This window comes from Sinocyclocheilus grahami, unplaced genomic scaffold (assembly GCF_001515645.1).
Source record: "Sinocyclocheilus grahami isolate Dianchi unplaced genomic scaffold, SAMN03320097.WGS_v1.1 scaffold646.1, whole genome shotgun sequence".
Classification (NCBI taxonomy): Eukaryota; Metazoa; Chordata; class Actinopteri; order Cypriniformes; family Cyprinidae; genus Sinocyclocheilus; species Sinocyclocheilus grahami.
In genome coordinates this window covers 1,568,055-1,582,083 of record NW_015505825.1, presented here as the reverse complement: position 1 = coordinate 1,582,083, position 14,029 = coordinate 1,568,055, and the positions used below count along the sequence as shown (strand labels likewise).

The following is a 14,029-nucleotide window of genomic DNA, read 5'->3' as shown; positions in this document are numbered from 1 at the left end:
TCCTTAAACAAAGTTAGTTATAAAAAAAATCCTGAAACCTAAAAACTGATTGGTGATTTAAAAAAAAAAAATCTCATTGTTTTTGCCTTTTCATGTCTACTCTTGTCATTTTATTTTTAGAAAAACGGAGTCCTGGTGTCCTCTACAGAGGACATAGCATAACTTGTGAATAAAATATAATTTTTCAAAAATGTCATTTTAACATTTTTTTCTTATGCTCTAAACAATGTAATGACATGAAAAAATACTAAATTCACAAAGCTTTGTATTTCTGGTTCTCAGGAGGATATGCTTTCATGATAAACGTGACTCAATATAACATTGCGACTACAGAAAGTAAAAGCTTTTAATGTTTTAATGTTCGGACAAAATTTCTAACCGGCATTCAAGTCAAGTCAGCCGCCGATCGGTTTGCGCGGCGCCGCATGAAGTCGAACGCTCCTTGTTTTAATCACGTGGTATGTGCGCTACACGTGGTCGCAACACGCGTGCAAACCCGGAAGTCTTCTGCAGGGAGATTTCTAGTTCTGTTTGTGGTGTTCTTTTAGACGTTATACTCACAACTGCCAGTCACAATAACTGCTTGTTAATAATAATTTGGCGTCGAGGTGATTTTTTCGTGATGGATGACACAGTTTTAAGTTTGAAAACACAGCTGTTGGAAAAAGAGAGAGAGATTGTAGCTTTGAAGAAGAAACTTGTTCAATTGGAGAAGGTCTGCAATCGTTATTGTATTCACTCTGTGCAAATTCTGTGTAAAAAAAACAGATGTACCTTTGTGTGTTTCTTAAGCATTATGGTATTTAATAATTTTAACTAGTAGTATTTGATTGCCAGCTATTATGTGTTATTGTATGAAGAGAAAATGAAAACTTCCCGCAAATGTACGCATCATTTTATTTTCTAAAGGCAAACAAAACAGTAACTTTCTTCATGAGAATGTTGTTTTTGGTCTGTCCCCAGCTCTGAGTTTCTAACTTCTCTTTTAATTTTTTTTAGCAAATGCATTTAACGCTAGTTTATAAAAATAAATCTAAAGAAGAAATGAATGAACAAACAAACACACAAATAAATAAATATCTTTAGCTCTCTCTTTTTGTAAGGTTTAGGCTGATTAATATATATTTTTAAAAGACTGAGCGAATGATTTTTCAACGTTAAACCTGTTATAATGATTATATAGTAAACCATTTATAATAAAAAAAGTACACGTTTGTAGAAATATCTGAAATAAATCCTACACTGTAGTTTCTTGACCTTAAATGTAAAGATTGTCAACTCCAGCCCTGTTACAGTCACCTTTCTGAATTCATACCATATATTGGAATATATTACATTTAAAAACAAATAATGGCAACATACCTTATATGTCTGACAGAATCATCTTTTCATAATGGAAGGGTATCTGTGTCATGGAATGATATTCAGTGGATGATTATGGTTAAATACTGTATATAGGATCCCTTGCCAGAACAGAGCATTTCTTGTCTGAAAGCTGAACATGTGTTTTTTTTACCTCCCCCAGGGAAACTCAGTATTAACAGAGTTACAGGAGAAAGTTATCAATCTTTCACCGCTGAAATCAAACACAACGCTGAACAATAATGACATCATGAGATATAGCAGACAGCTTCTCCTGCCAGAACTGGGTGTTAAAGGTTAAAAAATGATTTGGATTTAACAGTAATTATGAATCTTTTCACTCTTTTTTCCCCCTTTTCTTTTCCTTTCCGAATGCATTGTAAATAAACTATGTTCTTTTCTCTGCAGGTCAGGTTGCCATAAGTAATATATCTGTTCTGGTCGTGGGATGTGGAGGTTTAGGTTGTCCTGTTGCACAGTATCTCGCTGCAGCTGGAGTAGGTAAAGTGACCGTGTCTGTTTCATATGTACAAAGTGCTGTTCAATATATGAATTTATCTGTATGTGTAAGTATATATATATATACACACACAGTGGGGAAAAAAAGTATTTAGTCAGCCACCAATTGTGCAAGTTCTCCCACTTAAAAAGATGAGAGAGGCCTGTAATTTTCATCATAGGTATACCTCAACTATGAGAGACAAAATGAGAAAAAAAATCCAGAAAATCACATTGTAGGATTTTTAAAGAATTTATTTGCAAATTATGGTGGAAAACAAGTATTTGGTCAATAACAAAATTTAATCTCAATACTTTGTTATATACCCTTTGGTGGCAATGACAGAGGTCAAACGTTTTCTGTAAGTCTTCACAAGGTTGTCACACACTGTTGCTGGTATTTTGGCCCAATCCTCCATGCAGATCTCCTCTAGAGCAGCAATGTTTTGGGGCTGTCGCTGGGCAACACGGATTTTCAACTCCCTCCAAAGATTTTCTATGGGGTTGAGATCTGGAGACTGGCTAGGCCACTCCAGGACCTTGAAATGCTTCTTACGAAGCCACTCCTTCATTGCCCGGGCGGTGTGTTTGGGATCATTGTCATGCTGAAAGACCCAGCCACATTTCATCTTCAATGCCCTTGCTGATGGAAGGAGGTTTTCACTCAAAATCTCACGATACATGGCCCCATTCATTCTTTCGTTTACACAGATCAGTCGTCCTGGTCCCTTTGCAGAAAAACAGCCCCAAAGCATGATGTTTCCACCCCCATGCTGCACAGTAGGTATGGTGTTCTTTGGATGCAACTCAGCATTCTTTCTCCTCCAAACACGACAAGTTGAGTTTTTACCAAAAAGTTATATTTTGGTTTCATCTGACCATATGACATTCTCCCAATCCTCTTCTGGATCATCCAAATGCTCTCTAGCAAACTTCAGACAGGCCTGGACATGTACTGGCTTAAGCAGGGGGACACATCTGGCACTGCAGGATTTGAGTCCCTGGCAGCGCAGTGTGTTACTGATGGTAGCCTTTGTTACTTTGGTCCCAGCTCTCTGCAGGTCATTCACTAGGTCCCCCCGTGTGGTTCTGGGATTTTTGCTCACAGTTCTTGTGATAATTTTGACCCCACGGGGTGAGATCTTGCATGGAGCCCCAGATCGAGGGAGATTATAAGTGGTCTTGTATGTCTTCCATTTTCTAATAATTGCTCCCACAGTTGATTTCTTCACACCAAGCTGCTTACCTATTGCAGATTCAGTCTTCCCAGCCTGGTGCAGGTCTACAATTTTGTTTCTGGTGTCCTTTGACAGCTCTTTGGTCTTGGCCATAGTGGAGTTTGGAGTGTGACTGTTTGAGGTTGTGGACAGATGTCTTTTATACTGATAACGAGTTCAAACGATTAATCGCGATTAATCGCATCCAAAATAAAAGTTTTTGTTTACATAATATATGCATGTGTACTGTTTATATTTATTAGATATAAATACACACATACAGTATATATTTTTTAAAATATTTACATGTATTTACATGTATATATTTATATTCATATAATTTATATTATATAATATATAAACTTAACATTTTTCTAAAATATATACATGCATGTGTGTGTATTTATATATACATAATAAATATTTATATAATTTATATTATATGTGTGTGTATTTGTATGTACATAATAAATATACACTACACACACATACGTATTATGTAAACAAAAACTTTTCTTTTGGATGCGATTAATCGCGATTAATCGTTTGACAGCACTAATATATATATATATATTCACCAAAGAATAAAATTGATTCAGAAGGGACAGGAAATACTTTTCTATTTCAACTAAATGCTGTTCATTTTAACTTTCAGTTCATCAAAGAATCCTGAAAAAAAAGGATCACAGTTTCCACAAAATGATTAAGCAGCAAAAATGTTTTCAGCGTTGATAATAATAAGAATACATTTTAAAATATATTCAAATACAAAACAGGTATTTTAAATCGTAATTTCATGATATTACTGTTTTTATTGTATTTTTGATTGAATAAATGTAGCCTCTGGTGAGCAGAAGAGACTTATTTCAGAAACATTACTAATTCCAAACCTTTGAATGGTAGTTTATAACATATGCATCTAATAAAGAGTAGTAATATATATATATATATTAAATTTGCATTTACATACTAACTTAATAAATACATTCAAAACCATAGTTACCAGTCTAAATGCTAAAGTAGAAGAGGCTGAATCTGCTATTCATAATGGGTGCCGTGAAAACTTTGTTATATCTCATTCTCAGGGCCTCATGCAAATACATGCCACAGCTGTAACTGTGTAAATATTAATGTAGTGTGTGTTTTCAGGACGTTTGGGTCTGTTGGACTATGATGTGGTGGAGCTGAGTAACCTGCACAGACAGGTGCTTCATACAGAACTGACTCAAGGTCAGCCTAAAGCCCTGTCTGCCGCCCAGGCCATCAGCAGGTACTATCTTACTCGCTCACAAAATCCCAATAAAGAGAAGTGAACAAATGAGAGGATGACTGGTTGTGATCTCTTCCAGGTTGAACTCCACAGTTCAGTGTGTTCCATATCACCTCCAGCTCTCCCGAGAGAATGCCATACCACTCATTCAACAGTATCCACTCTCACTAATTGCTACTCATAGGTTAATCTTGAACTTTCGAAAGTCCTCTACACTGCAAAACCTATTTGTCACCTTGACTTTGCATCCTCATGTATGACATTGTGGCAGACTGTTCAGACAACGTTCCTACACGCTACCTTGTGAATGATGCCTGTGTTCTGACCGGCAAGCCTTTAGTGTCAGCGAGTGCTTTACGAATGGAAGGACAGGTGAGGTGTTTTTTATTTTATTTTTTATATCTGAATCAAACCAGCAGCCAGTGTGCTCTGTGTTGATATTTAAAGTTTTTCATTTACAGAGGCTCCCAACCATTTGGATACTCTTAGACATTCTTTTAAAGGGACAGTTCAGCCCAAAATCTCAATTCTGTCATCATTTACTCACCCTCGAGGTGTTCCAAACCTTTTTTTTCTCCTGTGAAAAATAACATCCAAACATTTTTCAAAATATAGTTATGCGTGTTGTGCAGAGGAAAGTCAGTTCAAGTTTACAGGTGTTTTTGCAGATTAACCTCACGTGATCTACAGATTACTGATTTTCACAAGCATCAAGTGTAAAAGTACTTGTTTTTCTTCTTGAACAGAATTTTTTGTCATAATTTGAAATCTAACTTTTGTTTTGGATAAACAAGTGTTCTTGTGCTATCTTTATTGCAATAAATGACACTTCTTTTGATATTTGATTATATAGTTTGATTAAAGGGGTCATATGATGCTGCTAAAAAGAACATTATTTTGTGTATTTGGTGTAATGAAATGTTTATGCGGTTTAAAGTAAAAAAAACACATTATTTTCCACATACTGTACATTATTGTTTCTCCTCTATGCCCCGCCTTTGTGAAACGCGTCGATTTTTACAAAGCTCATCGGTCTGAAAAAGCGAGGTGTGCTGTGATTGGCCAGCTATCCAGTGTGTTGTGATTGGCCGAATACCTCAAGCGTGAGACGGAAATGTTACGCCCCTCACATACTGTGATGCCGTGTCCGGCCGGAGCGATGAGACAAAAACATTACAAACCCATTATAAACGAGGCATTTGTTGCATCCAGTGGGGACATAATTACTGATTATAATGACTTATACTGTCTTTTTACACGTTGTGTTGCATTGGCATTTTAGTCTAACGTTACTCTCCCAGGATCAGTAAACAGTCAAAATAAGTTCATAAAATGCGCTGCACACATCTGGATATTTGGGTTAAACTGTTCTGGAACAGTGTTGTAAATACAACTTAACCACTGATTTGTAGTCGTGTCCTCTTTTGGAAGACCAAACAAAGTAGTTTTGCTTTCACAATGAAAAACACAGTGGCTTAGCGTGAGCGGAAGCCCCGGCTTAGCGTGCGCTGAGGCCGGGCTAGAGTGAGCTGAGGCCCCTGCTTAGCGTGAGCAGAGGCCCCGGCTTAGCGTGAGCTGAGGCCGGGCTAGAGTGAGCGGAAGCCCTGTCTTAGCGTGAGCTGAGGCGGCGGGGTCAAGAACGGCGCGCCCAGCTGATCCGATGAATGAGCGGCAACCACATGTGACGGACCCCGGGCTGGATTCCGCTAAACATTTAAGATTCGTCCACAGTGAAAGTTGATGTATTCCCTCAGCGACCAGCACAGATCAGCTCTAGGCATGACGAAGCGGATATCGTCCTCTTTTGGAAGACCAAACAAAGTAGTTTCGCTTTCACAACGAAACACACAGCGTCTTCATGACATGGCGGCAGCAACAATACTACAGCAAGAATAAAAGTTAATCCTCCTTTCTTTGCGTGAACATTTGGGTGGCGTTATGCAAATCTTCCCACATAGTGAGGTAGATATTAGCTCACAGTGTACAACTGTAGAGGAGGGCCGTGTTACAGGTGTTTGTACCCCACACCACCTCCTGCTGAGACCGTCACTAACTGCTCTGATGGAGGAGTTCTGGGAGTGGGTCAGTTCTCCTCTGCTTGATGTGATTACACTCAGTAGTGTCAGAGCTTGCTGCTTCTTCCTCTTCATTCTCGTCTCCACAGTTGTACTTAATAAGTTCAGACAGAATCCATTCAACCTTTGTTAAATTAAGGAAATTTAGGAATGAAATTTGAAATTGAAGTGCATTGTTAGAATGTTGTTCTTCTTTCTTGCATTTAATTCCACACTAAATTTTGTATGGGTGTATTTTGAGTGTCATTTACACAAAACTAAAGCCTGAAACCTTCGCTTAACTTCAGTTTCAATACTGTTCCTATATTGAAATCAATCAAGCGTAGCGTTAGTTCTGGCAGGTCATGTTAGTCAAGCTCGCATTAGCTGACTTTCAGCTGATCCTCATCTACCTATGGGAATACAACACCTATCTAAGTATTCATATATAAGGTCCCTCAGTATTATCAGCAGTTTTCGCATTGCTCAATAGCTAATTACCCTTCTCCATCCCCAGCTCCTCCTCTGTCAGTCAGGATTCAGCCTTCTGATTCTCCTTTGAATCAGACTAATTCTAAAATGTGTACATAAAATTATTGAACTTTAACAATATCTGCAATACATTTATGATAGTTCTGTTCTGTTTACCCTGGGGGGTTATCGCTGCTCTCCCTGCTCTCATCCATGCTAAGCTGCATGGATGCGCAGGGAGTTCTTGCCCAGAACAGAACCATACCGCCAATCCAAACTATGCTAATTGTCATCATCTTTGACGATAGTGGTCCTGACAGAACTGATATTTCCATTTTTGCTGCAGATCTTACCTTGAAGAACTGTTCAGAAGTTATTTCTGACTTAAAAAAAGTGACTATGAATTCTTCTTCTGTAATGATTCAGTAATTCTAAGTTAATGTGGCAGGGTGTGTGCATTGTTTTGATATTGTGCAGTGCCTGGAATAATGGGTTGCCTTCAAGCATTGGAAGTTCTAAAAATTGCGTCCGGTCAAGAATGTATCCTTTCTGCTCTTAATGACACCCTACACTGAAACAATTATGGCTTTTATCTATTACTGTAGGCATAACATAATGAAATAACTCCTTAACTGGTCAGTTCAGCCTCATTTGAGAAGCAGCTGTTGATATTTGATGGTCAGGAGGGGCGTTTCCGGTCCATACGGCTGCGGTCCAAGCAGGCTGAGTGTGCGGTGTGTGGAGAGACGCCCACGGTGACTGAGCTCCAGGACTATGAGCAGTTCTGTGGCTCCGCTGCGACGGATAAGGTCTGAGGAAGAGGAAAACTCCCACTTCCTATATTCATGCCTGTGTGTGTCGATGTGGTCAAATATCCACAAGGCGTCACTGTGAGACAGTTATTATGAAGAGTGTGTGTTGAGTAGAGATCATTAATTTCATTGTGACTACATGCTACTCTTAAGCTTTGAAAAACATGCATTTATTAATTTAATGGCACACGCAACACATTGAGCTTTTTAGAACTATGTTGAAATTTCCAGCTATGAGTCTTAGTGGTGCTTGTTAAAACAAGCATTGCCATTACAATTGCTCATACTGGACTGGAACAAACCTCTAAACCTTCTGTACTGATCAAAGGTTTGGGATCATTAGTTTTTTTTTTTTTTTTGAAGTGCATTGTTAGAATGTTGTTCTTCTTTCTTGCATTTAATTCCACACTAAATTTTGTATGGGTGTATTTTGAGTGTCATTTACACAAAACTAAAGCCTGAAACCTTCGCTTAACTTCAGTTTCAATACTGTTCCTATATTGAAATCAATCAAGCGTAGCGTTAGTTCTGGCAGGTCATGTTAGTCAAGCTCGCATTAGCTGACTTTCAGCTGATCCTCATCTACCTATGGGAATACAACACCTATCTAAGTATTCATATATAAGGTCCCTCAGTATTATCAGCAGTTTTCGCATTGCTCAATAGCTAATTACCCTTCTCCATCCCCAGCTCCTCCTCTGTCAGTCAGGATTCAGCCTTCTGATTCTCCTTTGAATCAGACTAATTCTAAAATGTGTACATAAAATTATTGAACTTTAACAATATCTGCAATACATTTATGATAGTTCTGTTCTGTTTACCCTGGGGGGTTATCGCTGCTCTCCCTGCTCTCATCCATGCTAAGCTGCATGGATGCGCAGGGAGTTCTTGCCCAGAACAGAACCATACCGCCAATCCAAACTATGCTAATTGTCATCATCTTTGACGATAGTGGTCCTGACAGAACTGATATTTCCATTTTTGCTGCAGATCTTACCTTGAAGAACTGTTCAGAAGTTATTTCTGACTTAAAAAAAGTGACTATGAATTCTTCTTCTGTAATGATTCAGTAATTCTAAGTTAATGTGGCAGGGTGTGTGCATTGTTTTGATATTGTGCAGTGCCTGGAATAATGGGTTGCCTTCAAGCATTGGAAGTTCTAAAAATTGCGTCCGGTCAAGAATGTATCCTTTCTGCTCTTAATGACACCCTACACTGAAACAATTATGGCTTTTATCTATTACTGTAGGCATAACATAATGAAATAACTCCTTAACTGGTCAGTTCAGCCTCATTTGAGAAGCAGCTGTTGATATTTGATGGTCAGGAGGGGCGTTTCCGGTCCATACGGCTGCGGTCCAAGCAGGCTGAGTGTGCGGTGTGTGGAGAGACGCCCACGGTGACTGAGCTCCAGGACTATGAGCAGTTCTGTGGCTCCGCTGCGACGGATAAGGTCTGAGGAAGAGGAAAACTCCCACTTCCTATATTCATGCCTGTGTGTGTCGATGTGGTCAAATATCCACAAGGCGTCACTGTGAGACAGTTATTATGAAGAGTGTGTGTTGAGTAGAGATCATTAATTTCATTGTGACTACATGCTACTCTTAAGCTTTGAAAAACATGCATTTATTAATTTAATGGCACACGCAACACATTGAGCTTTTTAGAACTATGTTGAAATTTCCAGCTATGAGTCTTAGTGGTGCTTGTTAAAGCAAGCATTGCCATTACAATTGCTCATACTGGACTGGAACAAACCTCTAAACCTTCTGTACTGATCAAAGGTTTGGGATCATTAGTTTTTTTTTTTTTTTTTAATGCTTTTATTAACCAAGGATGCATTAAATAGATCAAAATGACAAAAACCATTTCTAATGTTACAAAAGGTTTCTATTTCAAATGAATGCAATAAACAGGTCTTAAAAGTATTAAATTGGAGCAGAAAGTCTTAAATTTATAGTTACATTAAATGTTGCGTGCACTGCAGTTGCATCTCTGTCAGTATTTTAGTCCTGTTTTCCAGTACAAATATCTAGGCATCATTCAATGGGAATAAAAAGAAAAATAATTCTTTTTTTTTTTTTTTTTTGAAACAAAATTAAGTGAGTTTATGCTTAAAGCAAGAACAAATATCTGTCAGCGGTTTAAAAAAACTAGAATTTTCAGAAAATAAATTCACTTAATGTTGATAAAAAAACGAGACTTATTATCATATGCCATTTATGTCAACAAGACAAAAATACTATAGGAAGAATGTTTTTTTTGCAGTGTAATCAGAAGATACAGTAAAAATGATTTCCATATTCTAGTTCAGCTATTTAAATTTTTTTTTTTTAAATTACAAATACAACTCAATATTGTGTTCTTGTTTAACATGTACACTTAGAGAACATATTGGCATGTTGTGTTCATTTAATTTATTCCTTACATTTTCTTTAATTGGTCTTAAAAAGGTCTTTAAAAGTCTTAAAATTACCTTCATAAAACATGCAGAATGCCTGATTAAAAATACAATAATAATAATAGTAAAATCACTATTATTAATAATTTTAATAAATTACAATAATACATTTTATATTACAACTTATATTATTATTTCAAGTATGTTACAGTAGAAACGTTAGTTTAAATTGTAAAAATATTTCACAGTGTATTTTTGATCAAGTAAATATAGCCTTGGTAAACATTCTTGGTGAACCTTATTCTGAAATTTTACTGATCCCAAACTGCTTTGAATGGTAGCGTGCGAGTATTATAAATTTCATTTTATTAAATTGTTAATTTTATAAAGTATTTTTTAAGTAAATGCTTAAATTACATCAATTATAGTATAAATAATATAAAATAAACATATTTTAGGTATTTTAAAATCACAATATTATTGATTTGGATTATTTTTGATCAAATCAGTGCAGCCTTGTTGTGACTGCTTTCATAAACACTTAAAAAATCTTACTGATCCCAAAATGTTGAATGGTGGTGTAAGTATTCTTAAACTTAGAAAAAAAGAAAACTCCTTGCGTTCGCATAGCAGCCACGACAAACACCATTAAGTTAAAAATCAACTCAAAAAAACAAAAACGAGTTTGAAGCACAGTCTATAAGATGGGCACCTAATCACACAAGGCCTTCAAAAAGTGCTACATCAGCATTTATGTGTGGTGGTTTTGGTTTAAACGTTGATAAATTACAATAATACATTTTATATTACAACTTATATTATTATTTCAAGTATGTTACAGTAGAAACGTTAGTTTAAATTGTAAAAATATTTCACAGTGTATTTTTGATCAAGTAAATATAGCCTTGGTAAACATTCTTGGTGAACCTTATTCTGAAATTTTACTGATCCCAAACTGCTTTGAATGGTAGCGTGCGAGTATTATAAATTTCATTTTATTAAATTGTTAATTTTATAAAGTATTTTTTAAGTAAATGCTTAAATTACATCAATTATAGTATAAATAATATAAAATAAACATATTTTAGGTATTTTAAAATCACAATATTATTGATTTGGATTATTTTTGATCAAATCAGTGCAGCCTTGTTGTGACTGCTTTCATAAACACTTAAAAAATCTTACTGATCCCAAAATGTTGAATGGTGGTGTAAGTATTCTTAAACTTAGAAAAAAAGAAAACTCCTTGCGTTCGCATAGCAGCCACGACAAACACCATTAAGTTAAAAATCAACTCAAAAAAACAAAAACGAGTTTGAAGCACAGTCTATAAGATGGGCACCTAATCACACAAGGCCTTCAAAAAGTGCTACATCAGCATTTATGTGTGGTGGTTTTGGTTTAAACGTTGTGTAATGAAAAACAGTGCTGATCTATTCTCTCTTGTTTCTGCTTCATTTCATTTCCAGTGTCGACGACTGAATCTTCTAACCAAAGAACAGAGAGTCTCTGTTCAGGTGCTACAGTAATTTGTCATAATTCTGGGCAGGCAGGGGAATGTAATATGGGCTGTTTAAATTTCCATTTGGTAATTTAGATTATATCTTTAGCAGAACCGCTCTATGTTAGCCAGTTAATTACTGAGCATTGTGGAAATGTACAGCTGCTCATTATATAAAGCAGATCTGATCTGTCACCTTGCACTTCTGTGTAGTTTCCTTCCTCAAATGTTACATCTATATGTGTCTTTCATTGCAGGAGTATAAAGGCATTTTAGACAGCTCAACCCCTCATCTGCTCCTTGACGTTCGACCCAAAGTAGAGGTGGACATTTGCCATCTGCCGATCTCAATCAGTATCCTTTCCCATGATCTCCCTTTAACAGTTTAGTATTAGATATCTGCGATATTACAATATACATAAGATGAACTCTACTACTACCAGTGCACTACGGAATTGTATGTTCATAATTAGCTGATTTAACACGTTAATTTGGTTCGATTAAGTATGAAAAAATGATGTAGCCTATTTCAAGATGCGAGGGCAACAATGCTCCTGTAAGAGTTTTATATCATATGATATAGTTTAGCACTATAACACGAGCAGTAGTGCTGTATTTCCCAAATATTGGCACGATTGCAAATGAGATACTGATGTTATAGAACAGTTAAGTAAAGAAAAAGTAAACAAATGTGTTACATTTTAGACACAGTTTTGTCAATATTAGACTATTGCATTTGTTTCTCTGTTGCTATACTAATGTGTTTTCCTACACAGGCTCTTTGTGCTACAGCCCACAAACTTAACTAATTGACAGTGAAATTATCACCCATTGTAGTGACCTGGTCCTCTTTTTTGGAAAATGTCCAGGATTTGGCTTTGCTGTGATATTGATATGCTCTCTACAGTCCTCCTCACACGTTATATTGTATTGCTGTGCTGTTCTCTGTAGATCCCACACCACGATTGGTCGATTATGTACAATGCCTGTATGCTATTGGTTAAACTACTTCTCAGTCATTACTCTCAAACCACAAAACATTAGCCAAATTAATGAATTAAATTAAGAATTTTACAATACGACTTGTTAGCATTAAGTAATGCATTAGGTATCATGAACTAACAATGAACAATGCTAATTTTATTATTTATAAATAGAAGTTCATGTCAATTTCTGCATATACTAATACATTTTAAATAAATAAATGTATTACATTTTAAAATATTAAACCGTTACTGATAATGCACTTGTATTAAATCAGAAATCCAGAAAACAGACAACACAGAATTTCTAAAACAAACAAACCAAAAATTAAGTTATTAAAGGTTTATGAACATAATTTCATTAGACATGCTTTTTGATTATTAATTAATTTAAATGATTAAAATGGAATAAAAAATAAAATAGATTTCATATGACCCTAAAATGTAATATAATTGTAAATATAAATAAAATAATTATAAAATGAATTACTTTTTGTGTGAGAGAAACCGCCTGAAAGCAGTTTTGACAACCCATGTACAAATCAAGTGAATTCCTTCTGTGAATTTTCTTACATTGCATGACAGACATTCCACTTTCTAGTTTAGAGAATAAGAAGGCTGAGCACCTCACACTTATAAAAGATACAGTTAGTGACATTAAACAGCAGATGAACATCAAATCTCAAGTCCCAGGTAAGAACCAACTTCATTTTTGTTACATGACATTTTTTGTGATCAGTGTTTAAAGGGATAGTTCACCCAAAAATGAAAATTTAATGTTTATTGCTTACCCCACAGGGCATCCAAGATGTAGGTGACTTTGTTTCTTTAGTAGAACACAAATGAAGATTTTTAAGTCAAGCCGTTGCAGTCTGTCAGTCATATTCTTCTTCTTCTTCTTGCTTTACGGTGGATCGCAGACTTATAAATGCATTACAGCCACCTATCTCTCAAATGGACCATTGGCACTCTATCTACAATCTTAATTAGGAGTCTCAATGGTCCACTTGAGAGATAGGTGGCGGTAATGCATTTATAAGTCTGCGATCCGCCGTAAAGCAAGAAGAAGAAGACGCGTCATGCGCCGGCTGTCGACGACGCGCTCAGGACCGTTCGGACATTGCGGTGAATCAGAGGTAAAAAACTATATAAATACTGTTCAGTTTCTTGCACAGACTGATCGTTTCGTGTCTTTACACATTAATGTATCTTCACGAGCCGAAGGGTTTTGTTTGTGTATGTTTTTTGACTCTCAAAGCCGTGATTCCCATCCACTTGCATTATAAGACTGACAGACTGCAACGGTTTGACTTAAAAATCTTCGTTTGTGTTCTACTAAAGAAACAAAGTCACCTACATCTTGGATGCCCTGGGGGTAAGCAGATAAACATCACATTTTCATTTTTGGGTGAACTATCCCTTTAAAGGAACACTCCACTATTTTTGAAAATAGGCTAATT

The 14,029-nt window shown here is 36.2% G+C and overlaps 1 protein-coding gene across 1 annotated transcript in view; it reads left to right on the top strand.

Annotated features, from left to right (window-relative positions):
- The first annotated feature begins 473 nt into the window (after positions 1 to 473).
- Positions 474 to 14,029, top strand: part of LOC107558497 (adenylyltransferase and sulfurtransferase MOCS3) — a 17,110-nt gene continuing 3,554 nt past the window's right edge. The window contains exons 1-12 of the mRNA XM_016242154.1: positions 474 to 715; positions 1,526 to 1,658; positions 1,771 to 1,863; positions 4,227 to 4,347; positions 4,427 to 4,501; positions 4,602 to 4,719; positions 6,321 to 6,429; positions 7,350 to 7,412; positions 7,518 to 7,681; positions 11,555 to 11,602; positions 11,844 to 11,940; positions 13,155 to 13,262. Of these exons, the coding sequence (XP_016097640.1) occupies positions 623 to 715; positions 1,526 to 1,658; positions 1,771 to 1,863; positions 4,227 to 4,347; positions 4,427 to 4,501; positions 4,602 to 4,719; positions 6,321 to 6,429; positions 7,350 to 7,412; positions 7,518 to 7,681; positions 11,555 to 11,602; positions 11,844 to 11,940; positions 13,155 to 13,262 (1,222 nt within the window). The 5' untranslated portion in view covers positions 474 to 622. The remainder of the gene's footprint in view (positions 716 to 1,525; positions 1,659 to 1,770; positions 1,864 to 4,226; positions 4,348 to 4,426; positions 4,502 to 4,601; positions 4,720 to 6,320; positions 6,430 to 7,349; positions 7,413 to 7,517; positions 7,682 to 11,554; positions 11,603 to 11,843; positions 11,941 to 13,154; positions 13,263 to 14,029) is intronic.